Here is a 22341-nt window from a genome sequence, read left to right as displayed (position 1 = left end):
AATGAAAAGCCTAAATATTATTATAGCTTAATCAAAATTAAATGTCCTAGAATGAAAAAACACTTGTCTGTTTCCCAATGTTTGAATGACAATGATTTTTACATTGGATTAGAAAATGGACACCCATATTAAAAAAAAAATCATTATACTGGTTATTATACAGAAAAACAAATGGCAATGGGGTCAAGTAATTCCCAGTTTTGTGACTTTGTTGTGTGCACATTTAAAGGAATTGCTATTATAAGAACATCTTTCAACAATCAGTTTTTTTTTAAATTAATTACTAAGTTAAATGATTTTTACATTAAATATTTTTTACCACAAGTATTAGACAATAATGTAAATACCAAAGAAAGTATATTACCCTCTGTATGTAAATTAATATTTATACTTTTGATTTTATTTTTTGATAAGTGGTGGCAAAAAGTTACATAAAAGACAAGTTGCTGTTCATAGTTGGTTAATTAAACCGTGAAACATCAAAGGAATTTCATTGCTTATTTGGCGAAATACTTTAATCCTCCGAATAGCACATTCTACATAAATTCTCAATGATGTGATGGTTTGACTTTCTGTAGCATGTTATTTACTTAGCTGTAATTGGCCATTTAAAAAAGATGATATATTTAATTTAACATTGATTGTGTTTAAATGGTCTGAAATGGTAAACCCTCGATCAGCCATAACTGAATCATTTTTGTTCCATAGTTCTTTATTAAGGAAACCTAATCTTACAACAATTTCTCTGCCAGAAATAGATCCATCATAAAGTTGACTTTTAAAAGTTTTTGCTCCTGAAGGAAAAATACCTAACAATCCTTTGTAAATTACATTATGTTTACAACTAGAGAACAAAGAACTCTGGTGTCTTAGTGATGAAGATTTCTGACAAAACAGTTCAGTACAATCAATAATGCATCTTGTTGATGGAAATGTTATCTTAAAGCTTTCTGGCATAAACTTATTAACTTGTTTGCGTAAATGCCAAATAGCTACACTTCCCAAAGAAAAGTATAAAAAGTTTGTCCATGTTATAAAATAACGAGATGTTGTTGATTTTGAAATTTTAAATAACCAAGATATGTGCAAAACTGTAAATCCATTTTTTAGCCACACTAAAAACATAAATAACTAATTTTATGTGTTTAATTTTGTTTTTTGACTAGCTTTTGCCTGATTACCTCACCTTTATATTTTCAGATAATGCTGAGGTGTGGTATTTAATATTTTCACCATTTTTTCCTGTATATAAAAAGTTGTACAAATTAATATACTATTCATATTCAATGCCAGTATGTTTTTGAAACAGTACATTGTTTGTTGACATATTTTCATAACTTAGTATATATTTACTTTTATATTGATTCAGTTGATTTTTGAAATTTTGAATTTTAGATTCTAAAATGCTTTTTTGAGATTTCAACTCGTCTTTTTCCTTTTGTCAGTAGATCAATTTTGTTTTGTAGTTCAACGAAACATGTGCAACCTTTCTCAACCTCAAAATCAATTAATAGTTCTCTATCTTTAGTTTTAAAATTGTCTTCATTTCTGGAAACTTTTTTAATATCAAAGTTGTCGATAAACTTTTTTAGTCGATAAAGTTGTAGGTAAACTTTTTTAGGCAAACATCGTTTTGTACATCAACTTGTTTTTTAAATTCAAAAATAGAAATGCTTCTGTTTTTAATGTTTTTCTGCCAATAATGAATAAAAATTGAACGTCTTTATTTTTAAAATGAAGCTCGCATACTAGAGTCGCGTCCTTAATAACGAAATTATCATTACCACCTTTCCTTCTAAATTGAGAAATAATATTTGCCCACTTATTTTGACGAGCAGTATTCTTGGGTATTTTAAAAAATCCAATTCCTGACTTTTGTTTTTGAAAATCGTAAAATGAGCTTTTACATTGTGTAATACAGCAATAAGCTCCACTTCCTCCTCCTTTATTTAATGTAGAACAGGAAAAATCTCTCATGTTAATTTGAAATAATAAGAACTACAACATTCTAATGATTATGCTTTATCATTGCCTGATGTCATTACATAATTACGTCATTGGAATGTGGGATACGTCTATTAGATATTTATTTTGTGTCCAATTTAAAATCATATTTTTCTTGAATTTATTAACCGTTTTTATGTTACTAAGTTATTTGGTAAATTGTACCAATAAGGCGATATCTTTGTTTGATTCTCCTCTAATGTTTGAAGATAGATCTTTTAGAGTTAAAGAAAAGGTTTTTTAGCTTGGATGACACCAGTTTACTTTGTTTAAATTAGTTTTTATTTTAAAGCATTGGGGAAGGTCTCCTCTAATTCTTCTGGTCAGGGTTACGGTTTGGGTTAGGGTTAGGCTCGATGAACGTTTTTCAAATGAGTTGCAATTTTTTATTTCATTTTTTAAATGTGAATTTCAAACTGGTGCACCAAATTCTAATTCTGGTCTAACATAAGTTGTATATAGTTTAGTAATCTAGTCAGTTACCCAGAAAATAAATACTTTATTGGTTATCATTAAAATATTTATATATTTTTTTTTTATCTAGAGTTTTGTGTAAATCTCAAGGCTTTTTATATTTAAAGCAAAGAAAAACTATACGTGTATCTGTACAATACATATATATATGTGTGTGTGTGTGTGTGTGTGTATGTGTGTGTATGCATGTAATTCATACATATACATATATATATATATATATATATATATATATATATATATATATATATATATATATATATATATATATATATATATATATATATATATGATTATATATATATATATATATATATATATATATATATATATATATATATATATATATATATATATATATATATATATATATATATATATAAATTATGTGAGTGTCTTCTACAAATAGAGTGTCTAATGTTCTTAAAAAACAGAGTAATTATAAATTAGTAAAATCACTTATCTTAGTTTCTTCAAAAAATTGTTTCGTCATCAGTAGAATCATCAGGAAGCTTCATATATATATAGATATATATATATATATATATATATATATATATATATATATATATATATATATATATATATATATATATATATTCATATATATATATATATATATATATATATAAATATATATATATTTATATATGTGTATATATATATATATATATATATATATATATATATATATATATATATATATATATATATATATATATGTAAATTATGTTAGTGTATTTTACAAATAGAGTGCTCAATGTTCTTAAAGAACAGAGCAATAATTAATTAGTAAAAAACACTTATCTAACTTTTATAAAAGTTAGATAAGTGTTTTTTACTAATTATATATATATATATATATATATATATATATATATATATATATATATATATACATATACATATATATGTATTATACATATTCATGTATAATTTCTTTTAACTCTACTTTGTCATAGGCTGCGATTCTTTATAGTTATTGACGTTAGAAAACTTGAACTTTACTTGGTACTATCTTTTTTTTAAGGTTAAGCATAAATTTTCAGATTTTAAGCATTATTTTGTTTATCTTAACCTCTTTCCGGCCATATATAGAAAGTACTATTGTTTTTATGGGTTCACTTATACATTTCACTATTCAGAGTTTCAGAGAAAAGTTTTGTGTCAATTTGCTGAAATAAAAAACATGTTGGTAGATATTGATCCAGAAGAAAGTTTCAAACGACAAAAAAGTTTAGATAAACTTAATGTTTTGAAAAAAAAATTGCGCATAGAGATTTCCAATATATCTCTTTTGTGTGCATGAATTTAATCTTTATAGTTTAGGGATCGTCTATAAATCCCGCAAGGCTAAATTTTACCAATAAACTAAACAAAAAAGATTATAAGTTTATCCTTGCAAAGCCTCAAGTCGATTGAAAAATCAAAACAGCCTGTTAAGTTTAATTAAAATTGCTGCATAAAAGAGCTTAAAATTTTCTACTCTTTTTTAAAATAAATTAAGCGTTGCGTAATTTATGAACGATCCCTTATATGTTAAATATTATCACAATAATTTTTTAAAATTGTTATGAACATTTCCAATATTTATTGCATTTTTTTTTTAGGTAAAACAGTTATTATTTTTGGTGATAAAAATCGAGCTCATACAATTAAAAATGTTTTGCTTATTATAACAAATATTATAATTTTTTATAATTCAAAAAAAAGTTTGAATTGTAACATTTATGTTTGACAGTAAGACGTTTATAATATTTTTTATATATGATTTTATATAATAATCTGTCAGGGTTTCAGCTTGTGGTTTGAGATTTTGAAGTTATTGCATGTGTTGGGATAGATAGGATTTGTTGAATAATTTTAGATTTGTTTTATCAATAAGCTCTTCGATATTGTGATTGATATTGAATTGGTGCGAGTTTGTGGCATCGATCTCAATAACTTTAAGTGATCGTTTGTGGAATAGTTATCGCTCTTTTTTTGCTGCAATACTAAAAGACAAGAGTATAGGGGCGCTGTACAGAATGTGAGATTGGATTTACTATATAGTGCGTAGGATTTATAATTTGAAGTATTTTAACTTAGTATGACCAATTTTTTTAAGGCGCTTGAGTAAGTACAATTTTGATATTACCAGTAGCCCAGTTCGCTACGCCATCCTTAATAGATTGAGGTAGGTTTTGCATCTTTTTCATAGATGGTGTAAGTAAATTTATCATTGGCGCATTTTTGATGGTTTGACTCAGGTGGTAAAAAATCATTCATATCATGTAAAATAATATAAAATAGGTCCAAGAATGCTACTTTGAATGACTCCAACTTTAATACAATTCCATTTGGTTATATGCTCAATCCATGATGTAAGCTAGCTAGGAAGCAAGTTTTGAAGTCTTCTATTACTTGAATTATAGCATCCATTGTGCTATGCTCAGGGAGGAACCCAAATTGTTTATTTGTGGTCCAGATATGCTTTGTATGATTAACAATAAGTATACGCAAGATACGTTCAAAGATTTTTCACAGAGCAGATGTGTTAGCTATAATCGCCGATAACCTTTCATAGAAAATAGATTTACTATTTTAGGTATAGGTGTTAAGTGAGTTGATTTCCATTGATCTGGCATATACTTGCATTCAATTGGTCGATTCAATAGAATGCAGAGTAATGCAGATATTTCGAAACGGGTTGATTTTAACAGAATTGGTGGATTATTGGGCCTGGTGATCCTGACTTTAGTTTGCTTAGTTGGGTTAAAATATTATTTTAAGTAAAAATGTGATTTGCAGGTTGATATATATATATATATATATATATATATATATATATATATATATATATATATGTATGCACACTCCCTATATATTCTACTTATTCAAATCAGTCAATGTATGCACACTCCTTGCATGTTGTTACCTATTTAAGTGAGTCTGTGTATGTTAGTTCCCCGAATGTTTTTTCTATTTAAGATTATTATCAACGGTAATTTAGTAATAAAAATCTAATCAAAATTTTAAGTTTTTACTCCTATTAAAATTATTTAATGGTCCTTTTATTAAATCAACGGGTTTTAAACAAATTTACAGATCATTTTATTTCGGTTACTGTTTTTATTTAGTTCCTTTTATCCATTCTACTTAGTAAAAATAATTAAACTACTAATTAGAATTTACTGATCAAATAAATACTGATCATTTTATTTAAAGTACTGATTGTTTAATATTGTCTGAAAATCAAATAATAACTCAAAACAAAACAAGTAAACAATGATAAAAGTAGCAAAAAAGTAATTAAAAAATAAATAAATAAAATTAAACAATTACACTACGCTAGAGCAATTTTCTGGTTGATCCATTCTACAACCAGTTTTTAAGAAGCTTAAAAGTTCACGATTGGTTAAAGTAGGATAAGGTGTTCCACCTGTCACCAAAACAAAAGTTAACTTTAAAACTTTTATTTATTAATCCTTATGTATTTATTAAATAATTACTATAAATTTAACTTACCAAGAGTAACGATTTCAAATAAAACAATACCATACGCCCAGCTAAAACGTATATAATGTTTTATAAAACAACTTTTATTGTTCACATTAAAACAAATTAAAAAAATCCATTTGGAAAAAAATTATTACACCTTTACAAAAATTTAAAAAGAAAATTTACACATCACTGTATGAAGTGAACACTTGGTCAAGAAGGGCTTCAATTGACATCCACTTCACTGGCATACGACGAACTTTGCTGCCTATGTATTGCATTTCATAATGGATTTTTCGTGACAGACCAAAATCTGAAATTTTTACATTTTTTTTTGCACCAACCAAGATATTTCTGGCAGCAAGATCACGATGAACCAGTTTTACTTTTGAAAGAAATTCCTAAAACATTCAACTTGAAACTTAATGAAAATCTAAACATAAAACTTTATGAAGATCTAAACATGAAATTTTTTGTAGTAGTGTAGCGGTAGAGCACTCGCCTCATAAGAGAGTAGCTCCGAGTTCATTCCCCACAACGTTCCTGGTAGTTCCGCGCTCAACTTGTTTCTACGCGCATAAGTCTTGTTTGCCAAAGCTGTGTTTCAGAGTTAAAGAGTTGAAAAAGGCTTGTAACCACAACTTAAGTTGTGGTTACAAGCCTCCTCGGCTATAGTGGGCTTCATAGCCTTGGGGAGGTGAATGGAAATAAAACAAACTAAAATAATTATTAGCGTTTACTAGCTGAGTGAGAAATGAAGAAAGGAACTTATTTTTATTATATATTGCGTTATTTTTATTTCGGTTAAAAATAAAAATAATAGAAACAAAAAATATTTTTGTAGTTATGACGCCTTTTTACATAGGTAAAATAGCAATAAACTATGATGAGACCTGTAACATAAAAAGGAGCACTAGGCATTAAATAAAAAAGAGTATTTTTTAATAACTTTTTAAACAAAACCTTTGAGTTACGATATTAAATGTAAAAAAAAAAGGTGTTGACTTAAGCGTTTAAAAAATTATACGTACCATTCCAGATGCCACTTGCCATGCAAAACTAATCAAATCATCCGGAGTTATTGTTTCAACATCATCGAGCGGAATCTCATCTGACGATAAACCTTGTCTTGAAATCTTACTTTTTTCACTTATTCCTGTCCTCTGTCAATGGTATAAAATATTTGATTAGGTAAACTCTGACATTGTTTCGCGTTGAAGAAATATTTGCAAAAAGATTAGTAATAAGTAAAGAAAATAAGAAAAAAGTAATTTATACCTCAATAAATTGATGACAGTTTGCGTATATAAATCTTACATTTTGCTGTCCATTAACATTAGAACAACGAAGCTAAAAAATAAAATAACTAATAATCATATCTCAAAAAAAAAAGTTTATCAAATTCAACTTAACTCTCTTCAAAATAAAAAACTTTAAAGCAAAAATAGAAAGTTATTTAAATCTAACTTGCTGTTTTTTAAATACTGCGAGTTATCCTTTAGTTTTTTACATAAGGTTGGTTTTTGTTTAAATGTAATAAGTTAATAAAACACTTTAGTTTTTTAAATAAAGTTTTTAAAAAAAACATGTAGAGGCAATAAATTATAAGAAAGACTTTAAAAACAATTTTCCTAAAGATACCAAGAGTACACTTTCAATAATCCGCATATAAACGCTATCTAAATAATAAAATCAAATATATGTCTATGTTTCAATTGTTAACATCTTAATTTGTTTTTCTTTTTTGTACTTTTCTGCTACTACTCTGTTTTGTTACTACCATAAGAGAACAGAGTTTAAAAATATCGTTCAGATACAAATTACCTCTTTCCAAATACATTCTATTTTTTATTTAATACTCAAAAAAAGGTTGTTTTTTTATGTATTCACTTTCCCATAGTAAAAGAAGCCAATAAAGTAAGGGAGGGTCACAAGTAGATTAGAGGAGGGTCACAAGAAAAGAAAGTAGCCATTACAGTAGAGACTACTATTATTGCTTATATTTTAAACATTTTTTTGGATTCCTCTATAAACCTAATAACTTAAGAAACCTTATATAATAACCTAATGACTAAGAAACAGAAACCAGAAAAGAGATGAAAAGACCACTGCACAGAGAAAACAAATTGATAAACAAACTAATAATCTATAGTTAAGTAAATTATGATGGCCTTAATGTTCTTTATGGTCCATTCAATATGTAAATTTTTCCTTATAATTAAGTTCATTTTGTTTAACTATTTCAGTGAAATGTTATCTATGCATCAGCTAAATTTTAAAAAAAATAAAGTAATAATGTCTGAATTGTTTTTTTAAAACTTTTGAATTGTACTTAAATATATTTTTAGATTAGTATTTTGTCATATGGTTTAAGTTTTATCTTAATATTTTATTTATTACTAAAAAACAAAGGAGGTGATAGCTTACTTGAGCACATAACAGAACAATGAGGTAAAAGCTCAAACATAGCAAATTAGGCACAACTGAATTTATAATGCACTTTTGGGCTTTTACTAAAAAAGGAAAAAGCATCATTAAATAAACCAGCTCAAATATGAAAGTAGTATTTTATACAAAGGTAGAAACATTACATTATACTTTAAGAAAAGTACCATTGCAAAAAATGTTAAGAAATTGAAGATTGAATAAGAACAGTTTTTAGAAAATGAAACATTGATTATAAAGTCGAAATAAACATGAAAACGACACATTTTTTATAAAAACTTTATGTAACAGACGTACTATCTATTTAGTTTTTATTTTTATTTATGAAATTGAAACTTCTGTAACAAATAATTTTAACCATTAACTTTTAATGCGATAGGAAATTTTATGTTATTGAACACCACCTTGCTGCTTTCTTAAACAAAATTAAAATACCATAACCAATGTTTGCTGATTAATATTTTGAATAATTTTTAACTTTAAAATCTAAATTGAAGATATTCTTTATGGTAATACTCTATAATTCTATCCATAATTTGTTTTTGTTTGAATGTGTTTATTACTCCTTAACATCATGTAATTAAAATATTTGAAATACTCAAATTTTTAACCAAAACGTACTACATTTGACTACTGCTTGATGTCTCTGTTTTGAACAAGTTTGAACAAGGTACTGTTTGTATGGAATTAAAAGGAAGCAATAGCAATCTCGTATAATAGCAATAGGAAGCAATTTTGTATGTTATTGACACAATATTGTGTTTTAAAACAATAAATATGTTAATTGTTTGAAATTAAATCATGTCTGATTTGTAAAGTTTAAATGAGTTGTAAAATAAATCATTCTCTGACAAAGATACAAAAAAAAAGAAACAATTTTTTAAGAATTACCTGGGTTATTGATCAATTAAAATTTTTTTTTTTTTTTTTTTTTTTTTGTTAATTCACCTCTTCAAGGCCGAGATGGCCACTACAGACGAGGAGGTTACTTATTTTTGGTATAACCCTCTCTCAACTCTATAACTCCGAAACACGAACCATGACAAACAAGGCCGCTACGCGGAGAAACGAATTGAGCGCGGTACTACCAGGGACGTGGTAGGGATCGAACTCAGAACCTCTCGCTTATGAAGCGAGCGCTCTACCACTACACCACTACCGCAATTAAAGCATGTCAAATGTAACAACATCACCAAACAAAGGTGCTTAGATCCAAAACTAAAACATTATCAAATTTGTGGAAGTAGATTGAAAATACGAAGTGCTCTCAAAAGATGATTATAAAAAAAGGCCAAACGAAAAGAAAGAAAAACACCTAAAATTTTACAGATGCAAAGTGAAATATGTTATTTTTGAAGAAAAAATGTCTATTAGAAATAAAGTTATTTTTTTCTTGCATTACATAATATAAAATATTTGCATCTATGTTTTTCTCCAAAAAAGAAAGTATTAAACATATGTATTTTTTATTCATCCGTAGTTCTCTTCTTTAATAAAAACGGAAAATAATATTTTTGAATCCTGAAAATCTTTTATTTGTATATTTTCATTTAAGTCATATTACAAAATATTCTTTTAAGTAATTTATAGACTCAGTCTAAATCTTATAATCAAAACGTGGATAAATTTTGAATGAGTTTTGAGATATTTTGAGATGTTTATTTTTAAAATTTTTTAAATTTTAAAGTAACTACACTTGTGGTTTTAACTTTTCTTCAGTTTTCAAAACGGTGGTACAATGCAAAAAACTGTTTTTTATTTCCTTACATGATAAAAATAGCTTCAACATTTAAAAACGACACAAATAAGTTATTATCAAATAAGAAAAAAAGGCTTTACTATTTTAAAGTCTGGTTGCCTGCCTCTATTTTTATTTTTATATTTAAACAAAAACGGATTAATCGCCTTTTTAACCTGTTCACAGCTACCAACGCATAGCAAATATATCAAAACAATGTTACATAGAAAAGCATTTATACAATTAAGTTTTTTTCAATTTAACAGATTTTTAAATGTTAATGGAGATGTTATTGATTAAAGTTTGAAGTTTGTTGAGAAATCCTTTTATAATCTTTTTGAATTTCTATAAATCACAAGCTACAATATCTATTACCTAGCCACAAAACCATAGATTAAGTTATTTAATATTTTTGAAATATTTACTAATACTTCATATATAGCAATCTGGCTCCAATAAAGAAAGAAACAGCAAATATGTATAATATAAAGGTGACACTGTTTTTTCTTATCCTTCTAAAAAAAAAAATTCTGTGCACAATTTTTAAAACAAGAGTAAGTGTGTTGGGTACAAAATTATCAAAAGTTTTTTCATTAAGTTTTAAATTGTATTGAAATACTAAAAAAGTACCAGCTGCTTTGAAACATGGGACAAACTTATTATTATGTTTTATTTCTTCCCAGGACTGCAATCTTTTCAATGGTCTTTCTTGGTCAAACTGATCAAGTCTTTTTAAATTATCCCTCACACAAAATTATAGCCATCGATAACTTAAATGTTCATCACAACAAATAGCTTGCTTTCAATCTAAATAGCTTTGCTAACTCTAAAGCTCAAAATATTTTTCTTTCTCAGTCTTTTACTCTGATAGTTTATTTAAATATTCACTCCTTGATTTGTGTTTTGTTGCTTAACCTAGCTTGTAATCATTATCTCTTTGTATTATTTAAGTTGATGATCATAATATGATCTCAAAAAATATTTATACAGTACTTCTTCTATATCAAATTTTTCCTATCATCAAACTTTGCTACAACCGTAAAGCTCATAGGTTCTTTTCATGATTTTTTTTTTGATGGTCTATGGACTGTTTCATTTTTAAATTTAGTGAAAATTGAGCAAAAATTATTATATTCTGGATTTTGACAGGCATCGAAGTTTTTATCCATACTCTTCAGCTTTCAAGCCTTCCTCCGTTTAATGTTTTTTCTATCTTGTACAGACTGATTTTAAAAACAAAAGAATCTTTAAATACTAAATAGTGGGATTAAACACACTACGACTGCATTGTTAACTCTTGTTAAACTCCAATTATCCTACAGCCATATATCAAGTTTAGCTTTGAAAAAATTTATTGTTTCTTTTGTAACTATATTGTTAGTTAATATATTCTAAACAGTAGCAACTTCTTGAAAAAATATTGCCTCAGTGAATAACTTGTTTATCCACGGTTTTTAGTCTAACAATTCATCTCTCACATATCATATTGCCTCACCCAAGTATAAGAATCCTGAACCTAATGAACGCACTTGATTGTAATCCAAAAGAAACAAGTTAACTGATTGCGTAAAATTTTTAATAGTATTGCATCCGTTATTTACTTTTAAAGTTTAAAGCGAAGTTCACATCTGTTTGAATCAATTTAAAATTAAATCTTTTATTTTATTTTATTTTATAGTTTCACGGATAATTTATTTTAAACTATTTTACTTATATGTTAAAAAAATAAAATTATTCAAAACTTCTATTTTTTATGCAATATTTCTTCTGTTTTGGTATGTTACTTTAGAAAAAGATATCTCTTTTTCTAAAATAATATACTAAAACAGGAGAAATTGGTTTTTCAGCTTCATATATGTTAAATTTTTAAATATATTCCTAAAATATACAAAATTATAACTGCAAACTAAAATGAACTTATTAAACTCAATCTTCAGAAAAACACATTATCATCAATTTTTAATGATAAATTTATGTACGGATATTTAGAGGCTTGGCAATAAGACTATTTTTGCTTTCTTCTTGCCCCCGCCAATCGTAAATTTTACAAAAGATAAGTAATAATTTGTAACTTGTGATATTGTGGTTTGCACTTTTGTAAATTTTTTAAAATTTTAAATAAAAAAAGTAACAAAAAATTACGGAAAAAAAAAGAACTTGATGTTATTTCATCTGTATGATAAAATAAAATCAAGACACTTTTCTTCACAATCGATCTTAATTTTAAATTTGAAAGTGTGGTTTTTTGAACCATCCGACTAAATTCGCTATAATAAATGAATTATAATAAGCGGTTGCTATAGTTATGAAAGGTTATCAATTTTTTTTAAGTTAAATACTTTTACTTTTACTTTTTAACTTAAATTTTTTTTTAAATTAAAATTTAAAATAATGATGTTATTTTCATCAGTTATATAAATTTTTTTTTTAAAAGACTGTCTGGTTTATTGTATTTGCTTTGCAAATGGCTCAGTATTTTGCAATTTTATTCTAAATTTTGCATTTTGGCTTCTTTTATTTAGCGTGGTTGTTGTAAAAAAGCAATTTAACTAAAATAAAACTTAACTCTGGAAATGACTAATTAAAATAGTTGTTAGATAATAAAATAATAAAGGATTATTTGTTGTCTGAAATAGACTAATTGAAATTAGTTCATTGCAGACAATAGTTTTATGAATATATTAATAATGCTGTCAAGATAAAAGTAAAGCCAAAGTAAAGTCTGAAAGATCAAATAAAATCAACAACAACAAAAAAAAAAGCAAAAAGCGATTCAAATAAGTGGAGTTCTCCAGTTGGCTCTGAAAACAATTTTAAGATGTATTTTTGTCAAATTTACATAAATAATGGAAGTTTCAGAGCTCTAGCTAGTCTAGAAGGTAGCGAAAAATCAATCGCAAGATTTCAGTACAACTTATAGCCGACAAACATCTTGTGAAGTCAAACTAACGTTTGAAAAAAAATTACAAATTTATTCTAAAGCACTATTTTAAATGAATAAGATTTTATTTTTTTAATCATCATTGTGCATCATGATAAAATGCAATAAAAGATTACATCTGATAAATAAACCTTTAATCATATAAATTATATCAGATAGCTAAAATAGCTTACAGATTTTTGAAAACCGTTTTAGCAGTGGATGTCCTTGCGGAAGCCTAAAATGTTATATTGCGTCATATTACCATAACAAAAAATTTAATAGAAAAGGCAAATACAATGAAAAAAAAACTGGAGAAAAAGTGCGCTATTACGAACAATTAATCAGTCAAGGTTTACACAAAGAGAAATAAAAAATCAATGATTATTTAGCAGCCCCTATTAGCACTCATACAGCATGGAGCCCGTCCCTTCACTACTGATATACCCGCATGTTGACTATATTTGCCCTTAATTATAATAGAACTACCCTTTATGATATAAGTAAAAAAAAATCCTTTCCCGATGCCCTACCACAAACACTCCCCACATATATCAGAGTATTATCTGAAGTATTATCCAGAAGTGCCTTAAACTGGCAATAGATTTGAATACGCTTCCTATCTCAAAATTTATTTTAAATCAACATGAAATGACTGTCCTTTCAGAAAAGTAAATAATATAACTTACATTTTACATACAAGGTAAAGTATAAAGTTTCCAAGAAAAAAATTACTTTTCTTTGTAATTGTAAATATCAATTTTTTTCAAATTACTTTTATGTAAGCTGTTTTTGCTAATTAGTTACTTTTACACGTAAAACTTATTTGTTGTTATGATGTAGTTTTATTTTACTTTGTAAAGTACAATAGCGGCATAAAGTCTTTGCCACAGTCAGGAAACACAAGAAAAAAAATCATTTATTTTTATTATGCAAAAGTTAAAGCTCCACCGAACAGCACCAAACATGACTCAAATGATATAAATGCATAGCACTTGTAAAAATACAATACAAATATAAAAAAATGTTAATATTTTGTGTGTCCGCCACGCGCATCAATGACTGCCTGTATGCGCCTAGGCATTGACTGTACCAGCTTTTGGACTATGGTAATTGGGATTGCATGCCAAGCAGACTCCAACTGTTGCCACAATTCATCCAAATTGCTGGGCTTGCTTTCTGCACAATTCTGAACAGTTCCTCCCACAAATTTTCAATGGGGTTCAAGTCGGGATTTTGTTGTGGCCATTCAATCACATTGATGCGTGTGGTTCGAAAGTATTCAGTAACTTTTTTGGCTTTGTGGCAGGGAGCATTGTCTTGTTGGAAAACAAACGTCTTATTCCTGCCAAAACGCTTGGTGGCAGATGGTTTAACTTGAATTTTGAGTATTTATATGTACTTGTCTTGGTTAACAGTACCTGTACAACATTACAGCCGGCCAACACCAAGTCCTGACATGCAACCCCAAATCATAAGGGAAACTCCACCATGTTTCACTGTTGGTGCAACACATTGAGAACTAAATCTCTTACCAACTTTCCTTCTAACATACGCTCGTTTTGCTCCACAGAATACAGTAAAACAACTCTCATCACTCCACAACACTTTATTCCACTGTTCAACAGTCCAGTTCTTGTGTTGCCTTGAAAATGCTTGTCGCTTCGCAATATTGTCAGGCCGCAATAATGGCTTCTTGGCAGCAATTCTGCCATTCAAACCAGCTTGCTGAAGGCGTTTCCTTATGGTTCTTGCTGCCACATTGATGCTGTGCACTTTTCCCATGTAACTGGCTACATCAGATGCTGTGTCGATGCGATTAGCCAGACTTGCCCGAACCAAAATCCGATCTTCCCAATGGTCGTTTTGCGTGGTCTACCAGAACGCTTTTTGTCTTTTACCGCCCCAGTCTCTCTCTCTCTTTTGATGGTGTTGGTGACAGTCCTCAAGCTAATCTTTAATGCTTTAGCAATGTCACTGTCAGAAATTTCTTGTTTTGCCATTACTACTTTTTGCAGGCGTCATTCAAGAGATAATAGGATGGCCATATCGATACCCAGCTAGCACGCATACGTTGGGCCGACGTCGGACCAACGTCAGAAGCGTTGGCCAATTTTATTAACCAAGTGCTAACGTTGAACCAACGTCGGGCCAACGTCGAAATACGACGTTTTTTAAATGCGTACAGTGTGATTCCGGGTTTAGCGTTAAAAAAGTTTTCGTCCATTTTTAAAAGCTGTTGTAGCGCAACTTTCTATTAGAGTATTTTATTGTTTTGAATTCAAAATTTCATGATTTTATAATAATTTCGTAGTAATTGAGTATTGAATAATTTCGAACTTAATATCAAATCATTAAAAAAAAAAAAAAAAATGCAAACATGCTAATTTTTGTATCTATTAAGATGCAGTTTTTAATTTTTCTTTAAAACAAGAGTTTATTTAATTAAATTATAATGTTTATAATGTCATTATGTATAATTATAATGTTTATAATGTCATTATATATAAAATATAATGTTTATAATGTCTTAAGTTTATAATAACATTATAAACTAAAGTTAAATAAACTCTTTTTTTACGCTTGTATGTATTACATAATCACAAGAGTAAAACTCTTGTTTTACTCTTGTGATTATGTAGTACATACAAACGTAAAACATAAAGCATACAGGCATAAAAGGTTTATTTAACTTTACATACGTTATTAATGTATATACATTACATACATTATTAATGTATGTAGTACCTACATTAATAATGTATGTACTGTACATACACATAAATTAATTGTATCATACATTAGTTTTAAAAATCATGTAGTTTGTATCGATAACATTATGTCATAATGTTATTGATACAAACTGTAGGATCTTTAAAACTAATGTATGATACAATCAACTACAATGTAGTTGATTGTATTATCCCTCAGTTTTATCTAGTTAATTTATCTAGTTAAACATTATCTAAATAATAATGTATGTACCACATACAGTACTAATGCATGTAGTACACATATTATGAATAATATTGTATGTAGTATATAAACATAATGCATGTATTACATACAAAGCATAATACTGTCTATACTATTTAGGCAACTACTGAATGTCAAACACTGTATGATACAGTCTGTATCTTAAAACATGATACAGTCAGTATCATATAGCACAATACATACAATTAAAGAGTTATTAATTACTAAAGACTTAAGTAGTTAATAACTACGTAGTCTAAATAGTTATAAACTACTTAAGTCTTTTGTAGTTAATTACTTGGTAATACTGAATAAGTATTACCAATTAAGTGTTGCCTTTTATTATATGCATTTGTGGTATTTTATTGGTAATTGGAATTCTAATGAATTGGTAATTAGAATTCTAAATTTGTAAATAATAATTTTGAAGCTTTTTATCTCTGTTGTTTACAGCAAAATATTGATACGATTATTTAATAAACTTCCGTTTAGATGTGACTTAAACAAAATTAATGCAATGCCAACAAATGTACTGATTAGTATTTTTTAAATCCCATTTTTTTGCCATGTTTATGCAGGTACATCGAAAAAATTATTTTATTATGTTTTATATGCATTTTATTCGTATAAAATAAATATTTTTTGCATGTATTGTTCATTAACTATTTTTTTTTACTTCAAATATAGATTTTTATTTTGATATAGATTATTTATTGAATAAAAAAATATCTAAATTATGTTACTGTTATCTACAAACACAAATATATATAACCTATTACCAATAATTTTAACAGTAGTTATGGCAATATCTGAAGCTCATCAAACAAAAGATGCAAATTTAAATATTTATATAAAGTTGTATAATGAGGAGCATTCAAACGTTAAAGTTGTAATTTATATTTTTACTTTTTAAATAAATATTACAAGAATTTATCTTACCATAAAAATGCCAAAAAGGCGTATTATTAATACACTCCCACTTAACTCTTGGTTTTTATTTCTCTCTTCAATAGCAAAAAAGAAAAACCAAGGATAAACTGGAACTTGCATATATATATATATATATATATATATATATATATATATATATATATTATATATATATATATACATATATAAATATATATATATATATATAAATATATATATACATATATATAAATATATATATACATATATAAATATATATATATAAATATATATATATATATATGTACATATATATATATACATATATATATATATATATATATATATATATATATATATACATATATATATATATATATATATACATATATATACGTATATATACATATATATATATATATATATATATATATATATATATATATATATATATATATATATATAGATATATAGATAGATAGATAGATAGATACACAAATATTTACTTAAAAGTTAATTTCAGATATTATTTCAGATATTTCAATACTATCACATCGTACAAAGAGATGCATTTAGACTTTTGAGTTGAAAGATGAAGACGACAGATTTGTAAGGAAAATGACTGCGAAGATGAAAATACTTTATTATATTTAAATATATGTATAGTTTGTATGAACATTTTAATGTAGTAATAAATATTGTGACAAATTTTGATTTTTCTCTGTGTTACAAAGCTAAAGATGCTTATTTGATTAGCATTAATGTTAAATATTTATTTATCAGTAAATGCATGTGTTAAACAATGATAACATATTTTTAGTAGATGGTTTTGTTTTACAAAGATAACATATTGTTAGTAAATGCATGTGTTTTACGAAGATAAAAGATATTGGTAGTAAATACGTGTACCTCATTCCTGTATTATAATTCTTATTCTGCATTATAATTGTATGTTGTTGAAATTTCCTAAAGTTATAATATATTATATAACTTATTGTTCCTGTATAGTTTTTGTATTGTATGTTTTTATTATTTATTGTTTCATTATTATTTATTGACATTTATAATTATTTACTGAATGAAGCTTTTGTTTAATTGTTTTTTTTTTCAGTTATGTTTAAAGGAGCGTTTATTTCTTAATTTATTTGACAGCTGTTAAAGAGGGAGAAGGTAACAATTATTTAGGAGTGTATTAATTATATATATTTGTGGCATTTTAATGGTAATTGGAATTCTTTTAGCATTTTTATAGTAGAGTTTTGAAGCTTATTGTCTCTAATTATTGCAGTGACACTATTATTCGATAATTTTGTGTATAGACGATGACTTGAAAAAATGATTGCAATATCAACAAATGAACCTATTATTTTTTCACCATTTTTGTGCAGGTAATACATAAAAAAAAAAGTATTACGTTTTTATTTATGTGCATTTTACACTCATATAAATATATAACATAATACTTATAATTTTAACAGTAGTTATGGCAATGCCTAAAGCTCATCAAATGAAAGATACAAAATCAAAGATTATCAAATTAAAGATTATCAAAGACTATCAAATTGTATAACCAGAAGCATTCGAACGTTGTAGTTGCTCTAAAGCGAAGTAAAGATGCAAGATTCGTTAGGATGCCAAGCAGTTAAAAAGAACATTATTATGTTTAGATATGTGTATAGTTTATACGATTATTTTAACTTAATTATAATAATTATTATAACAAGTTTCGATTTTCTCTGTGTAATTATTAAATTAAAGTTGGTTCATTATTCAACATCAATATTTACTTTTGTTTATTAGCGCCAAATTTTATTTTAACTTATTTGGACATTTTAATAAACATTACAAAGAGTTGCGCTTTATTTAAATTAATAGTTGCACTTTATTTGAAGAAAAAGCTGCGTTTTCTCTAAAGAAATAGTTACACATTAGTTAAAGAAACAGTTTACTAATTAAATAATTAGTTTTAATTTGTTTGCAAAACTTTACTTTTGATTCAAAAGGTATGCACATCTTTTGAATCAAAAACAAAGTTTTCGCAAACAAAAAATGAATTAAAATTTTGAATATTACGTTGGGCGAACGGTAGAATGCGACGCTGGCCCAACGTCGGATGCCGACGTTGAGCCAACAATTGGGTGCGACGTCGCGCCGACTACCAAATCGACGTTAAGCCAACGTCGATTACCGACCATCGGCCAACCAATTTTTCGACGTCGGCCCGACGTTGGCCCAACGTATGCGTGCTAGCTGGGTAACAATCCTATACAAAAAAGCACATTTTTTTCTAATAACTCAATAAAATTATGCAGAAAATAATTGTTTACGTTAAGTTTAGCTGACAAGAATAAGAAATAAATTAGAGATTTGGTGTGAAATAATGATATATGTGTAATTGTAGTTAATTAGACTAATTATAATTACTAATTATAATTAGTAATTAATTAATAATTACTATGGTGTTAAACCAATCAAAATTGTAGTAAAAGTTATAATTGTAGAGTGATAATATGTGGTATACAGCAACCACAAATTTCACCAAATATGCGCAAAAATATCCAAAAACTATATTTTACTTACCAGCATAATACAGATTGTATTGAAGATAGTGGCAGGTGTCTTAATCAACCAACAATAGCATATAAATTAACAAGTTAATCTATATGAAAACCGTTGCTAATAACGCGGGAGATGTCCAATTAGAGATTTTGACAATTTCCCGAAGGAAAACCTTTAAAAAGTAATATACCAAGGCAACCTAAGTACATGTTGTGCTTAGGTTGCCTTGGTATATAATCTTTTTTAAATATTATATTTACGTAAGTTTACTTCATAAAGTAAATTACATTTCTATGTAAATTTTTTACATAATTATAACCAAAATTCCTTTTCAAAATACTTTACGCGACTTACCATTAAAAGTAAGTTATTTTATTTTTACATTTACAAGTAAAAGTAAAAATAAAATAACTTTAAAAGTTAAAAGCTTAAAAAAAAAACTTAAAAGTAAATTACTTTTTAGAGTAACAATTACTCATTTAAAAAAGTAACTTAAGTAATTAAGTTTTACACGTTATATAATTTATTTAAAAAAAAAATAATTACTTTTAAATGTAAGTAAATTATATATTTTTATACGAATTATGCAATGTAATTTACGATAATTATAAGTTATTATAAGTTTTTCGCGTTTTTACATCAAAATAAGTAAAACTGCCATCCCAAACTACCAAAGATGAATCAGTTAGCAGTATTTTATGTAATTTGTTTTTAAATTCTGTTAAAAAATATACTACGCAGTATAAAACTTTCAACAACCATAAAAGTAACCTTCTTTTCAACCCCCTTTCAACTCATTCTACAAAAAAATATTTTTTATTTTTCAAGAAGCATTGATATTAAACCCAAATGCAATTATAGTTGCATTGTGCTACTATAATTCATTTCGGTTTAATTTCGATACTTAGGTAAACCCTTTTAATGTTTTTCGATCTGAAACAGCAGTAAAAGGGTTTACCTACTTTGATTATACGCTTTAATACACTAAGTAAAACAACACTGCATTTAAATTGACTAACTTTTTAACACAACATTTAATGTGACTAAAATTTTAGTTTAATCTAATCTGATTTTGATAAAACAATTTTGCCATCTTGTCGTGATTATGATGTTGAACTCATTTTATACTGGGGTTGGTTATATTGCGGATGTAGTAAAATTTATCTAACTTACCTAAAAAAGTAAAAAAAACTAATATAATTCTTATTTCATAGTGGGTGAGGGTAAAAGCCTATAAACCTTAGATGATAATCATCCTAGTTGTAGTATAACAACAATAATACTTCTGATCAAGAAACAGGTTAACTTCAAAAAAGCTGTCTATTTGTATAGAAATTGATTAAACTTTTCTATAATGTCATATTTAAATAAAAAAATTAAAAACCTGTCAAAACCACCCTATTGAAGTTTTAAACGCACATACAAACACACTCATTTTTTAAAAATATTTAAAAATTTAAAACTAAAGCTTCAAATATATTTGCCTAATCATGAAAAAAAAAACTTTTTGTTTAACATAATTAGCACAACTTTAAATCGATTTTCAATTGGTAGAATTTTAAACAATAATGCCAAATTTAAATGTGTTTAATTTAAATGTGTATTATACAGCCCATATAATACATATACATATACTACGTATAAATATAGCATAAATTGAAGTATTAAATCCTAAATTGCAGCATAATTTAAAAAGAATATAACTATAATACATTAAGCACCGTTTTAAATGATATTTCAACAATATGAATAGCACTTTTAAATTAATCAAAGCATAAAGACATTTATGTCTAAAACTCTTGTAAACAAATAACACAAACGATAAACAAAATTATTTTATATAGAAAGTTAAAAATAAATAAAGGTTGCAAAAGTAACAAAAAATTTACTTTAGTGCGTCTATTTCTTAAAAACTGTAACAAGTCACCATTTTCCATATATTCAACAATTAAGCATAGAGGATTTTTAACTGTAGAACAACCAAACATGTTCACTATATTTTGATGACATCCAATACTTTTCATGAGATTTATTTCTTCTTTAAAATCATTGATTTCTTGTTGACTCGCTACATCTATATGATTTTTAAAATCATGCATATATAATATAATATACATATATATATTCAGCGGTGGCCAAAAATTAAAGACCACTCATTTTCTTTTCAAAATTTATTTTTAACCTTAGTATAATTTTATTTTGGAAAAAGGTATCAAAAAAAGAAAAACATTTTTAGAAAGAATTTTTATTGTATTTTATATTTATTATAAAAGAATTTATAATTTATTTACAAAATAATGTTAAAAAATTAAAAAACTGACTAGTAAAAAATATAAATTGGAAAAAAAATTAGACAAAATTTTAAGACCAGTTTCAAAAATATTTCAAAAAGCAATAAAAAAATAATTTAGAAACGTGTTGCTCCTCCATTTGTTTTCAAGCACTCTTGTACTCGTTCTGGCATTAAATTCATTAAAGTTTTGATTACTTCATCAGGCACATTTTTCAAATCATTAGAGATAGAAGATTTCAAATCTTCCAAATTGTAAAGTTGTTCTTTACCAAGCTTGTGATCAAGCCACGACCATAAATTCTCTATTGGATTCAAGTCTGGACTATTGGCAGGTCATGGAAGCACTTGAATTTTATTAGAATTGAACCAATCGCTAACAACATGCGCTTTTTGACACAGCGCATTATCTTGCTGGAAAATAAATCCATCTTGCAACTGCCATAAATCAATGCTAGGAATAAGCAAGTTTTCCAAAATTTCGATGTACCTTTCTTTGTTGAGTCTACCATTGAATAAATGAAAAACGCTACCTCCACAGGCACT

General features: G+C 26.5%; 1 protein-coding gene and 1 long non-coding RNA gene across 2 annotated transcripts in view; one reads left to right on the top strand and one right to left on the bottom strand.

Annotated features, from left to right (window-relative positions):
- LOC136086625 (receptor tyrosine-protein kinase let-23-like) overlaps window positions 1–22341 on the bottom strand; it is a 198004-nt gene that overhangs the window by 11589 nt on the left and 164074 nt on the right. The window contains exons 19-24 of the mRNA XM_065808839.1: window positions 21395–21579; window positions 7237–7308; window positions 6990–7121; window positions 6145–6359; window positions 5986–6026; window positions 5803–5899 (exon numbers count right to left, since the gene is read on the bottom strand). Coding sequence (XP_065664911.1) covers window positions 5803–5899; window positions 5986–6026; window positions 6145–6359; window positions 6990–7121; window positions 7237–7308; window positions 21395–21579 — 742 coding nt within the window. The remainder of the gene's footprint in view (window positions 1–5802; window positions 5900–5985; window positions 6027–6144; window positions 6360–6989; window positions 7122–7236; window positions 7309–21394; window positions 21580–22341) is intronic.
- On the top strand, window positions 17504–18669 carry LOC136086624 (uncharacterized). Its single transcript, XR_010641478.1, has 4 exons — window positions 17504–17894; window positions 18058–18116; window positions 18266–18334; window positions 18425–18669. It is a non-coding gene; the product is annotated as an uncharacterized LOC136086624 (long non-coding RNA).

This window comes from Hydra vulgaris, chromosome 10 (genome assembly GCF_038396675.1).
Source record: "Hydra vulgaris chromosome 10, alternate assembly HydraT2T_AEP".
Classification (NCBI taxonomy): domain Eukaryota; kingdom Metazoa; phylum Cnidaria; class Hydrozoa; order Anthoathecata; family Hydridae; genus Hydra; species Hydra vulgaris.
Note: the sequence above shows the minus strand (reverse complement) of the source record. Positions and strands in the feature narration are given on the sequence as shown.